The sequence below is a fragment of the Exophiala oligosperma genome (genome assembly GCF_000835515.1).
Source record: "Exophiala oligosperma strain CBS 72588 unplaced genomic scaffold supercont1.11, whole genome shotgun sequence".
NCBI lineage: Eukaryota > Fungi > Ascomycota > Eurotiomycetes > Chaetothyriales > Herpotrichiellaceae > Exophiala > Exophiala oligosperma.
Genome location: NW_015622828.1, coordinates 739,659 through 759,834, shown reverse-complemented (window position 1 = coordinate 759,834; position 20,176 = coordinate 739,659). Strand labels below are relative to the sequence as shown.

Sequence of the window (20,176 nt, the reverse complement as noted above, 5' to 3'; positions counted from 1 at the left end):
TGAAGCCGGGGACGTTGGTCGTGATGTTGAACAAGAGGTCGGTGAAGAAGGCGACTTCGAAGATCTCGTTGAACGCGATGAGCCTGAAGCTGGTCAGGTCGTCGGCGGCGAGACCCGTGGGGGCCCCGCCGTTGGGTTCAGTGCCGTGGGCTTGGATCTCGGTGGCGTTGAGCTCGTCGGGGCTCAGGTTGGGGAAGCCATTGGAAAGAGGGAAACTGAACGGGTTTCCTGACTTGAGGGGTGCAGGTGGACCGGCCGGTGGTGGTGCGGGTGCGCCGCTGGGTTGGGAACTCCCTGGGCCATAGCCACCGCCGTTGCCGCTGCCTTGTCCCTCCCATTCACCCCAGCCGGATGAAGCGACAGGAATGGCATTTGCAGCTGACAACAAGGCAGCGCCTACCAGGATGGCGGATGAAAAATGCATTATGGATCTTTTTGATCTTTGCAAAAGGGTAGGTAGGTATTAGATGATGGCGAGTAAGATGTTAGTAGACTTGTCAAACGAATGTAACAAGTTGGTAAAGAATGGCTTAACCAATTATTAGGAAGCTTGAAAAAAGAATGTCCAAAGGAGATGAAGATTGAGTGATGAAGATGTTTCGCTGGGAGCAAACATCGGCCGCATTATATGCTTTACCCGTAGACCTACCTTGAGCAGCTTGAGCAACAGTGAGATATTGATAGTTTGAGTGGCGCATGCTGACGTGCCTGATGGATCAAATTGGTCGGCGTGTCTATCCTAGGGAACGACAGTGTTTGATTGTATTTCAGGCCTTGGTCCCAGGGCTGCCCATGCTTTCTGAGAATGTCGTGTGTAGATCAGAGTTCGCGGAGGAGCCTGTGTAATTGGAAGGATCGAACAATATAGTCGGAGCTCTATGTTCACCGAGAGTATGGGCTGGTCCGGTGCGCGTTCTGTGAAGCTTTTCTGGAGCGGCACGTTTAGTCATGCTGGCTATCTTTGGCGCTTTTGTGCGAGAAGCAGATCCTTCGACAATTGGTGATACAATGCCGCGGCTTGTACTTCGCATAATGACTGTTGATGGCCGCAGTCTGCATGAACGAACGCCACATGGCACGGTTCTTCGTTCTGCGTCTCCGCAATCCACTTTCCGGTCAGCAAAGACGGCTGTGGGAAAATTGACTATCGAAATAGCGGCCGGTCCGTCTAAGCTGTTTGAGGGCCAATTAAAACGAAGACCGCAGGCTCTGTCGACTCGCGTGAATGTTCGGGTCTCATGAGGACATCCGATCATAGCTGGTGAGCCTTCGCAAGCTCAATCAAGGCTCCATCGTTTAAAAGGAGACACCCAGGCCGGCAGAGAATTGCAAGGCTTGAATTACCCCGTAGAGTATGAATAGGTGTCAGAATAACAAACGGCAGGAGAAGAAAATAGCTAGGGAGGCCCTGGTCGTTTGGTAGAGCGAGGCCACCCACCATGATATTCTAGGAAGACTTTTGTGGCGCTAAGTCAAGTCAAGCTCACCTAAGCTTCCTGGACTAATAACTAAATAAGTAAAGAACTGTAAGCACGTCAGTCCGGCCTTGCAGAGGTTCTGGTGCATCTCACCACTACTCTCCGGTCCACGTTGACCGGACGGCAAGTCTTCCCTCTCTGTCTGGTCATATGTACCTAGGGGACACGTGGGGAAGCACCAGCGTGCTTGAGGCCGATTCCCTCCTTTCGCCAACAAGGTTACTCTGCATCGGGCTACATGACAGCGGTGATACTTGTATGACGAAGGGATGGAAATAATGGTATTCAGCTGACCGGACCTTCTCGACAGCCGAAATTGGCTGGCTGACAATGCATTTGGTGTGAGCAAACCTGCATGTGTACTATAGCAAATTCACTACGAAATGCCCTTTCGAGATTCGCACCTGAAGCTGAGAGATATGAATGCTAGAAGTGACAACCCTCTCCTAGTGGACAGCCTCCTTGATGAGCAGATACTATAGCGCGGCGTCCAGGCCGTGTCGAGATACTACCATCTGAGTGCGGGAACAAGACAAAGACCAGATTTTTGCTTGCTGCGATATATTTCCATTTTCATCCCTTAGGCGAGTTTCAGACAAATGCCTGGCTGCATTGCCTTAGAATAGGTATCTTCCATGAATAGGCTGTGGCTATTTTGAAGTCCCGAAAGAGCCTGATACTGCTGGTCGGGTACGTATCGAATACTCAGCGACCCATCGACTTCATCCACCCTCGTTCGCATGATCCACTCGTCGTATGGTAGTCCAACTGCACTACCTCCTTTACATGGTCACTGCATTGGCGTGGTGTTGGAGACGCCACTTGAACCTGGACAAATCCCGGTCGGCTCAAGGTTAAACGACTCAACAAGCTTTCGGCAACAATAACGCTATCAAAGTGATGGAGTGTACAGACTCCGGGCCTCTTGTCACATTTAACGACCTGAAGAAGGGTTTCACGCGAGTCGATCGGAGAGGCCTTTCCTCAGCTTGTTCTGCAGTGCGCGACTCGCATACTAGCGGCATTCCGACTGCGGCAAACAAGAGCCAACACGACATGAAAGGGCTAACATTCGAAATGGCTGGCGATCCTATAAATGGGCGTGACTCAGTCCCAGATTGCGGGCGGGTCGGCTAATAGGTCTAAGCCTGAGAGAACCAAGTATGATTCACGTATTCGCTGAAGGACATCGGGTCCATCCTATGGACAGGAGAGGTTTTTCCTTCACCTTCCATTGAATAGCTTGAGGAACAGCTAGAGCAGCTTATAGGATTAATACCAGCTTCTACTTCGTCTAATTTGCAATTTACCAGCCAGACCTTCTGTCTGTCGATCAATCCTTCGAACACGAGTCTCTTCAAGTTGACAATTTTGAGGAAATCTCCTGGACGTGGTGTATCCTCACCCCGTGTAGTCTTGGCATTGCATACAGTGGAATGAGTTTGTTATTATGGCGAAATGGGCGTGGATGAACCTACTGAGGTCTTCGATTGTGTGGTAAGGAGTAAAGAGTAGAACTTGTCAACATTACATTTCTCGATAAAATTGAGGTTGTTTTCTTGAATGAATTTCGATACAAATATGCCTAGTCCTAGTTGGGTTAGACTGTGCTTGAGGCTAATAACGGCCGGAACATCAGCCGATGCGGAGTTTCTGGAGTCTGGAACGTGCCATCCTTCATTCATTCAACCTTCACTCTCTTCAACACTTCATCATCACCCCTTTGTTTGCAATTGCATCACTTAGACAATACCTCGGTACCTCGAGTTCTACAAGACATCTTTCATTCGTGGCCCATATTCCCCCCGGCTCGAAGCAATTACCGTAGGACCTCGAAGATCCAGCCTCGTCCTGGGTAACAGGACCGTTTGTTGGAAATCACGATCTTGGCTATACACAAGATATTTTTGAGCTACAGATCTTGAAAATCGCGACTGTCATTTAGAATCGTTGTGTAAAGGTGGCCACTCAGGCAGTCATGGCTTCGCCGGCCATGCACCCCATAAGACCGGGCCTTGTCGACCCGAGGCGTCCGGGGGAGTATCCTATCATCCTAGGCGACAGCTTGAAAACCGACGGCAAATCGAACAAGCTCATTAACATACGCTACAACTGGCAACCGAAATCTGGCTTTCAATCACGAGACAGCCAACTGACAGAATCTGGCGACAAATACTCCCTGGTCGTGCAGGGTGACGACTCGGATGACGGAGAGTATCAGTACAGAGGTACACTTCAACCAGCGAATCCTGGCAAAAATGAAGAGACCTCGAGGTCTTTAGCTCTCGTGTTCGACAAATCCAAATCAGTATTCGTACTTGAATCCTTATCAGCATCTCTGGATCTGAATCTCAAGTGCGGTCCCGGTCAGCCTGCGAGGGACGCGCGAGAACTTCCACAGCTATCCTCAGATCGACAGTCCTCCAAACAGACTGCACAAGCGAACGTCGATAGCAGTGCGCCTCCATCGCCCGACGACGAAGGACCAGACCCCTCCAACCCTTACGACTTTCGAAATTTCCTCGCCGAAGCCCGTGAGAACATCGACAAAACCTCACAACAGCAACAACAGGGCAACCGTACCCCGAACCCAGGTGGTATGACCCCTCTGAGTGGCGTATCTACACCGGTCCCGGGCTCCAGCCGCTTCAAACCCACAACGCCACAATTTCGACCGACCACCAAACCAATAAACAAGACCGACAGGAGTTCTGACGCTCCTCGCGCCCGCGCGTCGAGTGGTGCATCAAAGACGGCGTCGAAACGCGACAAACCCTCTACGTCGACTACGAAATCATCAACACAACAACCCTTGAGCAAAGAGCGAATTACTGACTCGGACGATGATTCTGACGACGACAGCACTAGCCTCGCCGTGTCGAGAGGCAGAGACAAACTCTCCACTTCTGCCACGAAACCCACCAAACCTGCGCAGCCAGTACGCAAGGCGCAACACTCGCGCAATATATCATCGACAAACGACGCCTCGCCGCACATCATCATCAACGACAACGACGGTGATCTCGAAATCGACATGGGCAGTCCGCCACCCGAAGACCGCGCCCGGAGGACGCGTGTCGACCCCGAGATGTTCCGCAGCCACACGGGCACTCCTATCGCCGGGCTATCCTCCAACAATAACAGCGCGAGGCCATCGTCGTCGTCAGCCAGACCTTTATCCCGTCTGAACGGTATGGATAGTGCGCATGGCACCGGCAGCGGAGACAGAGACAGAGACAGAGATGTGAGGATGAAGGATATCGAAGCCGACTTGTCAGACGATGAGGACGGCGACGTCGAAGAATTCGAACTCGGCAGTCCTCAAGAGAAACAATCTGCGCCACGTCAACAACAACAAAATGCTGACCCGCCGGCGGTGGCAGCGGCCGCGACGACAGCAGCAGCAGCAGCAGAAGATGAAGACGACGAAGGGTTCCTAGAGGCCGCTCTCGAGGCCGCGTTTGGAGAAGAGGATGAACAGGCCGGACAACACAGCGGCGTCGGGTTGGGGATAGGGATGAATGCACAGCTGCAACAGCAGGACGATGAGAGTGAGGTCAGTGAGGAAGAATAGAGAGAAACCCGTCTGAGAGAAGCATCGATCCACCTGGACAACACCACGCGGCACGTCTCATGACTTTCAAAAAGAGAGGAGATCAAGACGAAGGCTGGCTTTTTGGATGGATCAGGACCAAGCGCGTGATTGTTGGATTAAAAGAGTGAGCTTTCACAGAGACTTCTGTACGAAGAAGTCCCCCCTTGCAGAGATTTCAAATGAGTACCTAGGTAAACCGTTTGGGGTATAGAAACGTATACACCGTTAACGCGTATTTTGATGATGAACAAAAAACGATCTTTCACTTTGACACTCTCTCATGCCTATGGAGTTTTTTCTTTTTTCTTTTTTCTTTTTCCCCTTGAAAAAGGAAACGATGTATACAGTCTTGTTATACTCTGTAAGACTGTGCTACTCTAATCTTTTCTGGCTTTTCTTTTTCGACGTCATCTATGTTTTCCATCATGAAACATACATTGCACACACCTCTCCTTATGTAAGGATGATCACACAGAGTCGTGCCGTTTATTGTCAACCAAAAAGAAGATACAAGTCAGGTCAAGTCAAGTCATGGCATTTGGGTTTACCTGTATTCGTACAAATCTCAATGACTCCTCCGACTCTATTTTTAATCCTCACCGCCAGCGCCTGCAGAGAGACCGTTTCCACCCGCTTGTTGGGCGCTCTTCGCACTACAGATGTCATCCACACGCAGTAACAGACACGCACTCTCCACGGCCGTCTTGATGCTCTGAGTCTTGACCGCCTGTGGCTCCCACACGCCGTACTCCTTCATGTCCACCACGTTCCCGGTGTCGCCGTCGATGCCGAACGTGGATTTCCCCTCGGCGTGCTTGGCGCGCAGTTGTGTGAGTATGCGGATCGGACTGGCTCCGGCGTTCTGGATCAGCGTCCGGGGGATGACCTCCATGGCCTCCGCCACGGCCCTGTACGGCCACTGCATGACGCCCTCGACGGACTTGGACTTTTGCGCCAGCCGCACCGACACGGCCATTTCCGTGGCGCCACCTCCGGGGGACAGTCGAGGGTGGAACATGACGTTCCGTGCGACGGACATGGCGTCTTGCAGGTTTCGCTCGATTTCGTTCAAGATGTCCTTTGAAGGTCCACGGAGGAGGATCGTGCAGGCTTTGGGGTTTTTGCACTTTGTGAGGAATGTGAAATATTCGTCGCCGATCTTTTCAATCTCAAACAGGCCACAACCTGTGCCTACGTCTGACTCTTGAAGATCATCGACTCGGTTGACGATGGTGGCTCCCGTGGCCCGCGCGATACGGTTGTTGTCTGTTTTCCGTACTCGTCGCAGCGCCGTTACGCCGGCCTTGACGAAGTAGTGCTGGGCCAGGTCTGACACTCCCTTCTCCGTGATGACCAGGGTGGGCTTGACTGCCAGGATGGCTTCGCACATCTTCTTTACTTGCTCTTCTTCAATCTGCAAGATCTTGTTCCACGAATCCTCATCTGTGATTTCGACGTTTGTTTGCGACTCTCCCTTCTTGTACTCCAGCGTACAATCCAGCAGAACGATCCTTGGGTTCTCTATCCTCCTCTTCATGGAAGCGTGTGTGATGTCCTTGTTCAGCATAACTCCGTCTAATACTCTCGAGTCTTCAATCTCGCCTCCAGGGATCTTCTCAACACGCGCGTATCTCTTGATGTCGACTTCTTGGGAGTGTGTGGTGTTAGTGGTGGTGGCGGAAGGTTTGTTGGTGCCGTTTAATTGGACACTACTGGAAAAGAAGGATTGATCTTGTGATACGGTTCGGACTGCTTTCAGGGCTAAAGAGCACATCAGTTCGGAGTGGCGGGAGATGGTCTTCGTCCCGATGGAGGACTCGATCAGAGAGATCATGGACTTGTCGTTGGACGTATCGACCGGTACCGAAATTTCTTCCACGATCGCCAGGGCGTCGGTGAGGGCTTTCTTGAAGGCTTGGATGATCACGACAGGATGGATATTCCGCTCCAGTTGTGGTATGGCTTGCGCAAGCATCTCTCCGGCTGTATTCTCGTCAGTCCAGACGACATACCATATAGCTTTGATGACATACCCAATATGATTACCGTGGTCGTACCATCCCCAACTTCTTCATCCTGAGTTCTGCTCAATTCAATCATGCTTTTTGCCGCGGGGTGGGCAACTTCGATTTCCCGCAGGATGGCGTGGCCGTCGTTGGTCAAAACAATGCCTCCCATCGGGTCGAGGAGCATTTTCAACATTGCTTTGGGTCCGAGACATGATCTTATGATATCCGCAACACTGTGGCAGTCAGTACGAACGGTCCGCCGTCGAGAAAACCGCATTTACTCACGTCTTTGCAGCCGTTATGTTTGACATCTGAGCCTTGCGTCCGACCTGTCTCTCACCGCTCCCCGTATCTGATACCCTGTCAGCATGTACTCAAGAATATCTCTTTCTGCGCCGCCTGCTCACTCATAACAACCACTGGGGCCTGCATTTTGCCTGCGCTTCCGGCCTCGGGCCCTATTCGAATTCGGATTGGACCAGGAGATTGGCTGAGCGTAACGTAATATCAATGGGAATGTCCTCTAGACTAGCAACACAGTCTTCCCAAGTTGACAGTAAGTGCGACGATTTGATAGACTTGTCTGTTAAAGATTTCCTGGCACCACAATAATTCCGCATGCCATGGTGGAAAAAGACGTCATTTGAAATAATATGCCACCGACCCTCGTTGTTGGAATTACATAAGCCTTGGCAAGCTCAACGAGATGGTGCCGCTTTTAAGACCATCTCCCCGTCACTCACCCTTTACTCACTTCTTCTAATCCTTCTACTCATGATCTCACGTACCCTCGCAGCAATCGTCTAATTTCTACTACCGTCCCATCGTACGGCTAGCGATAACCGGGGGACTTCATTTTTGGATCCCTGCCGAGTAGGTTGCGCAATAGTACAAGATAGCGATAACCTCATCCATGGGTTTGGGTAACATAATACTCTATTGATGAAGATAATCTCTCAGGCTTGGTACAGAATCTGTCTCTAAGCGGTGGGAACCGCACCCTGCTTCGCCTTCTCGATTGCCGACAGGTTCGAGCCGAGCCATGCCGATTTCTCTGTCAAGATGCGATGCTTGATCTCGTCCAGAGGTGCCGCCTTGGACCGATCGATGATGTTCTTCGATGACTCAAGAAGATCCTTTCTGAGAGTTGGCCAGTCAAAGCCAGTGAGGTTCCCTCCCTGCTTCACTATCAACCCGTCGATCAATACCGTGTCAACGTCCGAGGCATTCGCGTAAAGTACCAAGGCTCTGACGGGGTCATGCACAGGCGTCAGCCGCATCGACGTGCACTTGGTCAATACGAGGTCTGCCCTTTTGCCCACAGTGATACTGCCGATGACATCCTTCAAGCCCACGCACTCGGCGCCGCCCATGGTGGCGAGCCGCAGAACCTCGTGACATTTGCGCGAGATGGTAGTGGGAACGCCCTCGACGGCCACGTTGTCCGTGTTGCGCTGTGCCTGCAGCATGAGTCGCATCTGCTGGAACATGTCGATTGGGTTGTTGCAAGCCACGTCGCATCCCAGGCTCGCGTTGCACTTCCGGTCCGCGGCCCGGAACACGATGGGAGGTCCCATGGCCATTTGCATCTCGGTCTCGGGCGTCACCGACAACGACACACCGTACTCGCGCACCGCATCCAGCTCGTCGTCGTGCAGTGATGCGCAGTGACTGAACAACAAGTCGGGTCCGAGCAGCTTTCTCTGTTTCAGCTTGCGGATGAAGTTCACGCCCCGGTCCATCTTGCCGAGTGAAATATGACCGGTGATCAGTGCCGCACCGATCTTGCGCCCGTACTCCAATTGTCCGATTGATTCATCGACAGAGTAGCGTTCGACCTCAGCCGGCGCAAATCCAAATCGCAGGAGGGTGTCAGGGCTGTTGGTAGGGAAATATTTGTCCTTGACGCGTTTGGCGTCTTCGAGTCTCCAGTCGGGTACCGTTTCGTCCTGAATAGTTCCCTCGGCGACCCCAGTCCATTTTTGGTTGCGATACAGTCCGTAGCAGAAAACAGCGCGGATCTGGGCGTCGCGGAGCCCTTCGACCACGGCGTCGCTATGCCTCGGGCTGTTGATCATGTGGCAGTGGTCGATGAGGAACGTGATGCCGGCGTCGATAGACTCCAGAGCTCCAACGAGATTGCCCAAGTAGGCATCACGTGCATTGTAGCACGATCCGTAGATGTTGCGGATGTTGAAGAAGTACTCCGGCAACAGTGCGTCGGAAGTGACATTTTTCAGCTGTGTCTGCCAAGTATGGCGGTGCGTGTCAACGAAACCCGGAGATATAATACAGTCTGTGGCGTCGATCTCTGCTATGCCGTTGGGAACCTTGAGGTTGTTGCCAACGGCGGTGATGGTACCGTTTTCAACAAGGACATCGCAGTTGTACTTCACTCCAATCTCCTCGTCAACCGAGACGACTGTGCCGTTTCTGATGTGGTAGCTCTTTGACATCTTGGCAGGCCTTGATCTTTGTGTTCGAGCCCAGCATATGATTCGGGGGCCGTCGAGAATGTTAACTTGGAAATGGTGCGATACTTGACCCTCGGGCAAAATATAGCTCGTCCCCAGACACAAGCCAGATATGGTTAGCAAACTTCGGGAAATGGGGTACATTTTCCGGAGGCTCATGCCATGCTTGCCTACTCTCGGTTGAGGGTATTGTATCCCGTTGTCAGCTTGGAGCACAGACCACCCCATGCTGCCGAGTATGGACATCCTGTATAAGTTATATCATGACTTGCTACGATGACATTGAATCCGAAAGCGTGGCAAAGTCTCGGCCCACATACGGATTGCTCATGGTTGGGTCTGCGTGCAAGTTGTATGTCGTGGTCATGCCAGGGCCAGTGTTGAAGTGAAAATCCTCTGGCATCCACTGAAAAAGATCAGAGGTGCCCAGCATGGGCTGGAAAAAATCCAGCGAACTCCCATTGTTGTAGTAGTCCATTTCACTAGGCAGAATAGTAGATGGCCCGTCGTATATGGACGGAGAGGTGTTGAAGTCGATCGGTTCCACGGCTGGAGCCATATCAGGTTGAGCCGATGAAGAGACATGGTGTTGAGCCTTGCCAGTGGCTGCTCGGTCAACTGATGGCTGTCCGCGAGGCACTTCAGTCGCTTGTGACCCTGCATCCATGCTGGTCTCATCTGGTCCAAGCTCTGTAACCTCATCGCCTTCAGCCGAATAGCCACCATCCTCATTCCACAGAATACCATTCATACTCAATATGGAAGCTCTTGCACGAGACGCCCTGATGCGGAATCCTGCCAGCTTCCCCGAAGTCAATCCGCGAGGTTCGTCGTCTAGACTCAGGCTGTTCCGTGCATGCATTTGGGTCAGATATTGAGCATATTTTTCCTTTTATACACATGGGTCAGTTTGCCGCCATCAAGTGTTAAAGCAGTTGATCGGATAATTACTCACCAACAACGCCACGAATTTCCAGTATCTAGCCATGCCACGGATCACATGCAGGTTGATTAAAACGTTGCTTTGAGTCCTTTCTCTCACCGATGCATTCAGGCACCATTTGAATGGGATCTGAACAGCAAAGCTGCAGTAAGCGGCGAAACCAATGAAACTTGGAAAGTATTCCACCTCAGGAAATTGATTGAGGACCATCTCAAATAGTCGAGATATGGCACAGGCATTGTCGTACGCAATCTGTGCCGAGAATTTCTGAGACAAAACCGTAGTCGACTCGTCTGCACCCCAAGAGAACAGCGGTACGATGGAAGCATGCAGGGCACAGAGGCACTGGTAATATACGATATTGATCAGGAGGATTTTGGCGAGATTCGTTCGCTGAGAATTGCACAGATTTTTCGACGTGAGATGCATGTCTTCCGGTATCTCAGACCACCATTTATTGATCTTTGCATCCAGTTGATGTATGGCTGTGACGCGCGTTTCGGGCGTCAAGTCGGCATTCTTGATCAGTGCATTGACCGATGACCTTCATGATGGTCAGTGATATGTGACTCGATGAGCATCGCGACTGCCTACCAATGTGTCATTCCTCTTATCATCTCACTGTATACGCCCGAATTACTGGACCCCGAACCAAATGTGACGGGGGCACTTTGCGAAAATCCTCCCTCAAACTCATCATCGCGCCAGGGGAGCGGAAGTTGGGCAATCTTTTGCGGCGTGCTGATAACGAACATTGACTCTGTGCTGTGGCAATTGATGAGGTAACAGGCCCAGAAGCGCCGTCGCGAGATCTCGGCGGTCAATGAGCGGTCTTTAGCTATTTCTTCCCCGGCAAGGTCGAGGATATGAGCTGTTTGCATTGCATTCCCTGATGACATTAGCTCTTCGCACAATTTGGTATGTGTCCCGTGATTTGGATACCTTTATGAATGTATGACCGTCTCCAGGATCCTTGTGTATACCAAAACAGGGAGAGTGAGGCAAATGTGACGATGTTGTCCTCGTGAACCATCTCGACCTCGTTCAAGGCCAATTTACCGGCACGGTCAGCCCATTCACGAGCGAAGCCACGGTCCAACAAGAGCGCTTGACCTTTTTCATCACGATGGAATCTAAGAACTGTCAGTGACACCGTCGACCGAGGGTTTGGCATCCATGACTTACACGGCACCCCAGGCACACAGACTGAGTATGATGTGAGGTCGGACATTCCCTGACGCTCTGGCATCCAGAAATCTCCCCTTGTGAAGGAGCAGGTGTGCGTTGTAGACATGGGAGAAGAACAGCTCGACGAGTTCGGCGACGATGCCTTCAGGGATACCCAGGTATTCTGCCGGCACCTGGACGTATCTCGAGATGTTTTGCGCCGTAGGCATCTGCCTCTGGAAATCCAAGGCCCAATTCGTCGTCGCCGACTCACGAACCTGCGACGAGTGACCACGCACGCGGTGCCGTTGGGTTGGGTGGGTGCTGCTCGGATATCGACATGCATTGTTCGTGCGAGCGCATCGCTGGCAGCGTGGCACGTCTCCCGAGCAGCGGACCTATTTTCCCGAAGTCGTCAGGCCAGTCCAGAGTCATTGCAAGCATGATGGAGCATGTGCTGACCTTCTGAGATTTACATTGAAAGCACGCAGTGGATGGGCGCCCAGCACCCACTGAAGACGACGCCATCCAGCAGGTCTGCGTTGGCAATGGTCCTGCAAAGCACTGGCAGTAGGTATGTAAGGTGGAATTGCAATTTACCGAGATACCAGGGATATTTCTGCAGAATCCCCAGCTCCACTTGGCGGGGGCGGCGACGGAGGGTGCGGGGGGGGGGACGAAGTGCCTATAGCACCTATAGTATTCAGGCATCCTCTCAACTGTGAGTACCTTTGCAGGCCACCCGAGGGATAACCGGGAAATTGGCTATAATTTTCCGGCACCAAATGTGACCTACCTACTTGTAGGTACGGAGTAGCCTAACACTATCCCCGTGTCCGGAATGATTCCAGCAAGGCCGGACCCAGACATCGATAGCCATAGCAATCGATCACAGGCGGAGCGTCAAGTCTTTTGGACACAAGGCTTATCCTGTATCGAGAAATGTCTCGTTTGTCGATCATATATGGCTTGTACGGCGCGGGATTTTTTCACATATGTCTAGAAAGCAACTTACATGTTAAGTAATGAATTATCTAGTACACAGAGTATGTAATGATACACAATCTTAGCGACCTCCTAGCCTAGGTACCTAGAAGTGATCTTTACGTCTCATCAACCTACTCGTAAGATATCCGAGTGCAACTCTTTGTTGACAAAACCAGCCACACTTGTAAAAATTGATTACAGGACATACTTGTAGTCGGGATGAGCATCACCGAGTTTCTCCAGCTGCTGTGCAAGACTCAGATCGGTCATGTCGTTCAACATCTTCTGTCGGTACTCTGGCGTTTCTTTCTTGCCGTTTTCCCGCGAGAACAGCCACAGGGCCAGGGCAGTGACGACGATAGCAATGATGTTCATCGCCAAGAGGAATTTTGCGGCGAAAAGGTAGTACGGCGCGTCGCTCGTGGGAAAGATCCAAGTACTGACGATGCCACCGATGTTGACCGCGACAGTCTCAACGGCAATGGCGGTAGCTCGCCGAGTATGCCCAGCCGTGTTGTTCGCTATCCACGCGACCTGACAGGGGACGTTGGCGTAGATGCCTCCCAGGAGAAAGAAAAGCCCTGCATACCGGACGGCAAAGGAGCGTCCGACGTAGAACATGATGGACCCGATCAGAGCTAGGAGATATGTCGCCAGCATGGGAATACCACGGGCCTGATATTTGTCCGAGTACCAGCAGGTAATGACGGTAAGGGGAACCGCCGCCGCATAAGGAGGAACGCTCATCAGCTGGGTGTGAAGGGAATCAAATCCCATGGCCTTCACGATGGACGGGGTAAAGTAGGCCAGACCGAAAATGGCAATTCCAGAAGACAAGGACGCGATCCAAATGCATATCAGACCGGGGTGCTTGAAGACGGAGATGACCTTTGAGAGCGTCACTTTCTCGTGGTCAAGAATGTCAACATCGAGCTTGAGACGTTCGACGCATCGAGTGGCCTGTTCTGGGGTCAAGAACTTGACTGTCCGTGGGTCGTTTGGTAGAAGTAGGAACACCAGGACTGCCCAACAGACTGTGAAGATTCCTTCCAGACAAAAAATCCACCGCCAACCGCGCATGCCAGAGACCCCATCCATATTAATGATAGCCGCTGCAAGGAGTCCCGAGAACGCGCCGGCAAGGGACGCAGCTGTCCAAAACAGAGCGATACGCAATGAGAGCTCCTTTCGACGATAGAACATGCTGAGATAGAGAATTCTATACACATTTAAAAGTTTCGTCAGTATCGTTCAAGAAAAAAAGAATGAGCTGAAGCACAGGAATGACTTACACTCCAGGGAAGAGACCACCCTCGACCAATCCAAGGAAGAATCGACAGACAATCAAGCCGCTATAATTCTGTACGAGACACTGCAGCGTGGAGATGACGCCCCACGAGAAGCACAGAGAGGGGATGTAGATGCGTGGACCGATCCTCCGGAGGAGAAGATTGGAAGGAATTTCACTAGCAATATATGGCGCGTACGTAACAGTAATCGCTGTTGAGAGTTGTCAGTATAGCTAGTTGGGGGTGCGTGTTGAGGAGGAAGGGTGGGTAGTACTGACCGACTTGATACTGGTAACTGGATATCTTGAGATCCTCCTGAAGACCGGCCTAGAAGGAGCGCGAGTAAGCAATCAAAGCAACAAATACCAGGGGCCACTTGCGATAGTGTACATACCACCCTAGCATTTCCAATGTTGGCCCGATCCAGGAAAGCCAGCAGATAGACGATCGTGACCAAAGGCAAGATGAGTAGATCCAGCTTGAGGTTCAGTTTGCGGTCGGAAGGTGCCCATTCTTCCTCAGATGGTCTTTCACCAACGTGGACTTGTCCAGACGAGCTCAGATGCTCTTCTTCAAAGAGTGCTGCTTCCTTCTCTGAGGCAGCTGGAGTGGCAGCCATGGCTTTGGATTGAGTAAGAGTCGTTGTTGAAGGCTCGTCAAATAGAAAGGCGTCAGGTTTGCGGAAAAACGTCAGCCCCTCGACCTCAAGTCTACTTTATATGAATCAGCAAAAACTTGATAGTCTCCTTCTGCTTCCCCAGACCAGCTGCTAAAACGTGGGTGTCGAGAAAAGGCTGAGGCTGAAGCTTCGGACCCACAATAACCCGCGAATTTCCTACTGGGGTTCGCCCCGAGGCTGGCGAAACATTCTATCACGTCGAGAACGTGACCACATCCGTTCGATTCTTTGTAACATGCGAGAGGCTGCTGATTCCGATAAGAGGAAAATTTTCATAAAACCACTTCCTCAGGGTTCAACAACGGGATAAGGGTAGCGCAAAGGCCAAAACCAGTGTCTTGGCTAGTCCGGGAAATGGTCTGTCAAAATGTCTTTGACCACCCAGATTTTGGTACAACGGTCACTGACGATCTCGGGAAATTTTGATACTCTCGGGAAATTGTGGGCTCATGATGAAAAGATTGCAAGAGCACCCATTCATTGCACCATCACTATGAAACAACTTCGGGCTGTCCCCTAGCCGAGGTCACAGTGGTCGCGTCTGGAAGAATGAACGAACCTCCTCATGCGAGGTAAGTAGGTTGCAGATTGTTCCCGATTTTCATTGAACATCCCTCGTTAGATGCTCACACTTTTGAGCTCTCGAGCAATTTAGAAAGGTTGAGAACATCCCAAGAACTGTGTCTTGTCCTGCTCTGCCTAGAACCTTGCCACCGAGTTAACTCAACTTCGTGAATCGACTCGCCCGACGTTCAAAATGATTGCGTCTACCAATGGCTTCACATCGACATCAATTTCCGGGTATCCTATTACACATCGACTGATAACAACACATGACAATGCCGGCAAAGCCGTTCTTCATTCGTCCCAGATCGGACAATGGCAGTCGATGCGCAATGGTGCTGTGTCCATGAACCTCATATACACAACATCCGAATTTCCTGCCCAGATCAACGGCGAAGCTGACATCAAAGCCCACGAGAAGAAAGTCGACGCTGGAGGTGTGGGCTTGGTGTCTGGAGGTGGGAGCGTTTGCAGGATGGTAGATTTTGCACCGAACAACGACCCGATGATGCACCGAACACAGAGCTTGGACTATGGTGTCGTTCTGGAAGGAGAGGTGGAAATGTTGCTGGACTCAGGTGAGGTCCACCTTATGAGGAAGGGCGATGTCGCTGTTCAGAGGGGGACAATGCACGCCTGGCGCAACCCAAGTCAGTCCGAATGGGCTAGAATGATGTTCGTTTTATTAGATTGCAAACCCATTGAGATCAACGGTGGTTCATTGAAAGAAGCCCTTGCTCCGGGGCAACATGAGATACCACCAAGCGGGAATGACGGGTGAACAGGCGTTGGCCGTGTGTGAGGTTGGGGAGGAAATGTGGATAGGAACACCAAGGCTTGACGATACCGGTCAATGAGCACTGATACCATGAAGGATATCAGCCAAACAGCCTCTTCAGTGACCTTTCAGTATTCCACAACATTACCTTGACAAGATTCTTCATCCAAAGACCTGTCACACCTTCATCTCATACATGGAATTCAGTTCCTGTTCTTCCCGCTTCTATGACCTTGGAACTTCATAGAACGAAATGATAAAGCCATTGCATGAAGTGATGTAAAATCCAATCCTGTCGTCGACGAATTGACACAGCTCGTTCTTTATTGGTTGGCGGTTATGGGACATTACCTTCCTCTTCCCTGTTAAAGCGCCTCAACGATACGAGGGATGGTCTGTGGTGTGGGGGTTTCCTGTGGCCATCGAACATCTACGAGCAAAGCGATGGGGATGTACCAAGGTCGTGAGCAATGAACATGGCAAGGGCAGTGTGCCCGGTGGTTGGGAGCAGGACAAATGTTGTACTGTATGAACTCCTTCGTGGACGCTGACTCAGCATGAAGCCCTACGAAGTCACCTCAATGACTGCCACTTTCAACGTCTGCATCAACGGAAAGCGAACAATAATCGTTCCCGGACATGTTACTCCGTGGACACACAATGTCTGGCCACACAAAGGAATTTTCAGGCCAGACACACAATGTCATACGGAGTAACATGGCCGGAAGAGTCTTGAGATGATGGGATGCCGTCAATAGAAAACCCCTCGATATCGGCCGAAATGCGGAAATAAGACACCGAAAGGATTTCGAGCGTGATAGTCACAACTGGGCTCGACAGTTGCCTTGTCCACGTCAACGACTACTTCTTTGGGCGTCCCCTTTTAGAAACAAATCGATCAGCTGGGCCTTTTGTGTATGTACAGTTCAAAGAGGCGATCGTTGTTCATCATCTCTTCGCGCATCAATTGTGAAGGCCGAAGGTAGTGAATTAGTGACGTATCGCGAAAAATACACCACAATAAGTAGGTGCCTGTTTGTCCGACCAACGTACTCTTACGACCGAGTCGCGACAAAGACCGACACATGGTGATTATAAAACGGTGAGCGAATGTGGACTTTGTGGCTTCTCAATGAGCATGAAGGCGGCCAATTGCTGTGTTGGCATTAGCATTCCTATTGTTTCTTTGTCCATCAACTGGCCGAAAAAAAAGGTTCGAGTGACAGAAGAGAGTTTCGAGCTGACCATTCCCCGAGCTCTGATTGGCCGATTTCACTCAGGAGAGGTCACTGTCAGAGCCACAAACAATTCACCGAGACACCTCAAGATCAATATATATTAGACGAGGCGCGACCCTAGGAAGTCACCGGCAATCACTTGTATACATATCAGTTCTTCGTCCTGGAAAATCCAATTTTACGCGAGTGGTTGATTGAATTCAGGTCCGGGGAAGGCCATCAGCATACACCATGAATCAACAGCGGCAACCAGGTGACCGCGAAACTTTGCCAACGGCCGCGGATCTCGAGGCCAACCGACCTCTCCTGTCACGAACATCAACCCTTCAAGGCTCTGCCGAAGGTGAACATGTACCGACCTTCTGGTCCGACAAATATTCACAAATTCGTACAGGAGGATTCTGGACGCGGTTATGGAACTTTAGGATTGACGCGCGAGTCGTATCCGATGCCATCCTTGGCCTTTCCGACGGGCTCACAGTTCCATTTGCACTCACTGCCGGCCTGACGGCATTGGGAGATACGAGAGTCGTGATCTTAGGAGGTCTCGCCGAGCTGATAGCAGGAGCCATCTCGATGGGACTTGGCGGATATGTCGGTGCCAAAAGCGAGATGTAAGTCATCCATCCCCGTTGGCAATGCCAGACTAGTCGTTAACATACTTCCAGGGAGTCATATAACGCCGTTGATCGAAGCTGCAACACCCTCATCTTGCATGAGCCCGACGCTGCCAGAGACTATGTCCAGGAGTACTTTGAGCAGTTTGGATTGTCACAGGAAGAAACCAAGAGAGTGGCCAACCACATCAAAGCATCGACTCCCATGTTCAAAGAATTTCTCATGCAGAACCATTTCCAGGCGTCGAAGCCCGACACGGCACGACCTTACCTGTCAGCACTCACCCTGGGCATCAGTTACTTTGTCGGAGGGTTCCTTCCACTGATTCCATATTTTATCGTGGCCCAAGACAACGTTCTAGGCGGTCTGTGGTGGAGTATAGGACTGATGGGGGTGGTACTGCTGGTCTTTGGCTATGTGAAGACTGGAGTCGTTCGGGGCTGGACAGGCAGAGACAACTACCAAGCATGTACCGGCGGAGCAGTGCAAATGTTTGTGGTCGGGGTGATAGCGGCAGGTGCGGCTGTGGGATTGGTGAGGTTAATCAACCAAGGTTGAACAGATTCCATCTTCGATGGAGCATGTACGATAACGAAGGGGGAAAAAATCAAATCTCTATGGAAATTTCCGTGCCACTTCCAGAACATTGATAGCGTTCTGCGTAGGATTTATCCTGGTGTATGTCGAGTCATGGGGTTTCTACGAGGGTATGTTCTAGTACGGTGCCGGCGGCGTACATGGAGTGGAACAGTTCGTGCTTACATACGGGTTAAAAGTTCTGGAAGCGACAGTAGAAAAAACTCGGCATGTTGCATACGCTGACGGTTTTTTTTCGGTTTTGACCGCCGACTGGTAGCATGGACAAATGGGAACATGTCAAGGCCACGATACTGGGCCTTTGACACATGGCAAGCGTCGTAGGATTGGGTGATGGTGCAAGGGAGAGGTCGAAGGCGAATATGAACAACGTTATCGCCCAGCAACGTGGGTAAAGGCCGAGCTACTTGACATGGAATAGAACCTTTAATCTCTACCTGTCCAATGAACCCTGTTCGAAGAAGGAAATGGGTACCTCGGTATGCATATGGGCACGCTCCGTATGTACCTACCTAGGTATGCTCCAGATAAAAAGTCACTGTGAGTGGCGGTAGCGTTGCAGTAGTATGCGTGGAAAGGAAAAGTCTGTAGGCGGCAGGAGGTTGTGAAGTCTGTGCTCAAGGCAGGAAGAGGGAGAAGCCCGGAGCGAGTAATCGTTGGCTGGGTACTGTACCTACCTACCTTAGATACCTACCGAGTCCCGTTCAGACCCCGTAGAGGCGAAGACTTGCCCCGTAACTTGGGTGATTGGGAGGCTACGGATACTGTTGCCTTGCCGGGATCAAGCCCCCGTCCAGAAATCTTAGGGCTATATTTCCAAGTGCTGAGATGTACCTACAGGCGATGCTTGGGCACCATTGGTACCTCAGGGCACCTTCCTACAGTGTAGTAGGTACAGAACGCGGCCGGGAATCGGCAGGAATCCTTCGCCCGAGAAGTCAGTCAGTCAGTCCCTTCCTTCCCTTTTCCCTTCTTTCCTTCTCCTTCTCATGCCCTTTGGAAATTCTCATCATCCATCCAAAATTTCACTCCTCGTTCCCAACACATGCATGCATCAAACCACCATTGCTTTTCATTCGTTAACCATCTGGGCCACGTTGACTAGGATTCAGTTTCCATCTGCATTTGCCTCTGTTTGCTAACCCTCCGATTTGACCCAACTCACTCGCTGCCAAACCAAGAAATCCTCCACATCCTTCTGTCGCTGTCCAGCTGTCCAAAATCCTTTTCCAATGCTACCACAGGGGCTGAGAAAAATTGACCTTCGTGACCCTTGCATTCCTTGTGGCCCTTGTCTTCACATCCCGGTCAAAGGTCTGATTTCAGCGTGCAATAACCGAACCCAGTCGATTCTTCCGTATCACAGAGTCGAAACATCATCACCTTGGGACTTCTCGGACGGACAAACCAACCGGACCTTCTCCGCTTTCGGATCGATGTCCAGAGATGTTACGAAGTACGAGCGGTACGTACTTGACTCGCACCGCTTGTTTTCCCGTTTTCTGCCGTTCAAAAAAGAAAGAACACCTGATTTCTCCGTACCAACCAATCACATGATTTTTCCTTCTTGGAAAGACACCAGGACACACCAAAAACTCACTATTGATTTTCAACTTGTAAGTGTCCGGTCAGTATACTTTCTTTGCCCGACTTAACCTTTTTCTGTTCTCGTCTCGTTACCAGCCACTCGGGCTGAGTGGCAGCTATCAAACATACTGTACAGTATATTCACAGAAGCACACATGTCCGCTTTCCGAAAG

At 51.1% G+C, this 20,176-nt stretch overlaps 4 protein-coding genes across 4 annotated transcripts; 3 read left to right on the top strand and 1 right to left on the bottom strand.

The window, feature by feature from the left end:
* The first annotated feature begins 3,177 nt into the window (after positions 1-3,177).
* PV06_09973 (uncharacterized protein) lies at positions 3,178-5,322 on the top strand. Its single transcript, XM_016411459.1, has one exon. The coding sequence runs from the start codon at positions 3,457-3,459 to the stop codon at positions 5,050-5,052; it is 1,596 nt and encodes a 531-aa protein (XP_016258213.1). The 5' UTR covers positions 3,178-3,456; the 3' UTR covers positions 5,053-5,322.
* A 58-nt stretch (positions 5,323-5,380) lies between these two features.
* PV06_09972 (T-complex protein 1 subunit gamma) lies at positions 5,381-7,667 on the bottom strand. Its single transcript, XM_016411458.1, has 4 exons — positions 7,490-7,667; positions 7,368-7,434; positions 7,107-7,315; positions 5,381-7,056 (listed from the first exon to the last, which is right to left on the bottom strand). The coding sequence occupies exons 1-4, from the start codon at positions 7,512-7,514 to the stop codon at positions 5,663-5,665; spliced, it is 1,695 nt and encodes a 564-aa protein (XP_016258212.1). The 5' UTR covers positions 7,515-7,667; the 3' UTR covers positions 5,381-5,662.
* Positions 7,668-15,378: 7,711 nt separating this feature from the next.
* On the top strand, positions 15,379-15,966 carry PV06_09971 (uncharacterized protein; the record flags this gene model as incomplete). Its single annotated transcript, XM_016411457.1, has 1 exon — positions 15,379-15,966. The coding sequence occupies one exon, from the start codon at positions 15,379-15,381 to the stop codon at positions 15,964-15,966; it is 588 nt and encodes a 195-aa protein (XP_016258211.1).
* Positions 15,967-17,350: 1,384 nt separating this feature from the next.
* Positions 17,351-18,420, top strand: PV06_09970 (uncharacterized protein). The gene is made up of 2 exons (XM_016411456.1): positions 17,351-17,815; positions 17,870-18,420. Exons 1-2 carry the CDS (start codon positions 17,433-17,435, stop codon positions 18,375-18,377), a joined length of 891 nt encoding a protein of 296 aa, XP_016258210.1. The 5' UTR covers positions 17,351-17,432; the 3' UTR covers positions 18,378-18,420.
* Positions 18,421-20,176: the final 1,756 nt, after the last annotated feature.

What these genes read in the sequence shown, in the direction of transcription:
- PV06_09973 (XM_016411459.1), top strand. Translation starts at nt 3,457, where the DNA reads ATGGCTTCGCCGGCCATGCACCCCATAAGACCGGGCCTTGTCGACCCG.
- PV06_09972 (XM_016411458.1), bottom strand. Translation starts at nt 7,514, where the DNA reads ATGCAGGCCCCAGTGGTTGTTATGA. An exon ending in GGCCCCAGTGGTTGTTATGA is followed by an intron (nt 7,435 to 7,489) that starts GTGAGCAGGCGG and finishes ACAGGGTATCAG; the next exon opens with ATACGGGGAGCGGTGAGAGA. An exon ending in GACCACGGTAATCATATTGG is followed by an intron (nt 7,057 to 7,106) that starts GTATGTCATCAA and finishes ACGAGAATACAG; the next exon opens with CCGGAGAGATGCTTGCGCAA.
- PV06_09970 (XM_016411456.1), top strand. Translation starts at nt 17,433, where the DNA reads ATGAATCAACAGCGGCAACCAGGTGACCGCGAAACTTTGCCAACGGCC. An exon ending in GTCGGTGCCAAAAGCGAGAT is followed by an intron (nt 17,816 to 17,869) that starts GTAAGTCATCCA and finishes ACATACTTCCAG; the next exon opens with GGAGTCATATAACGCCGTTG.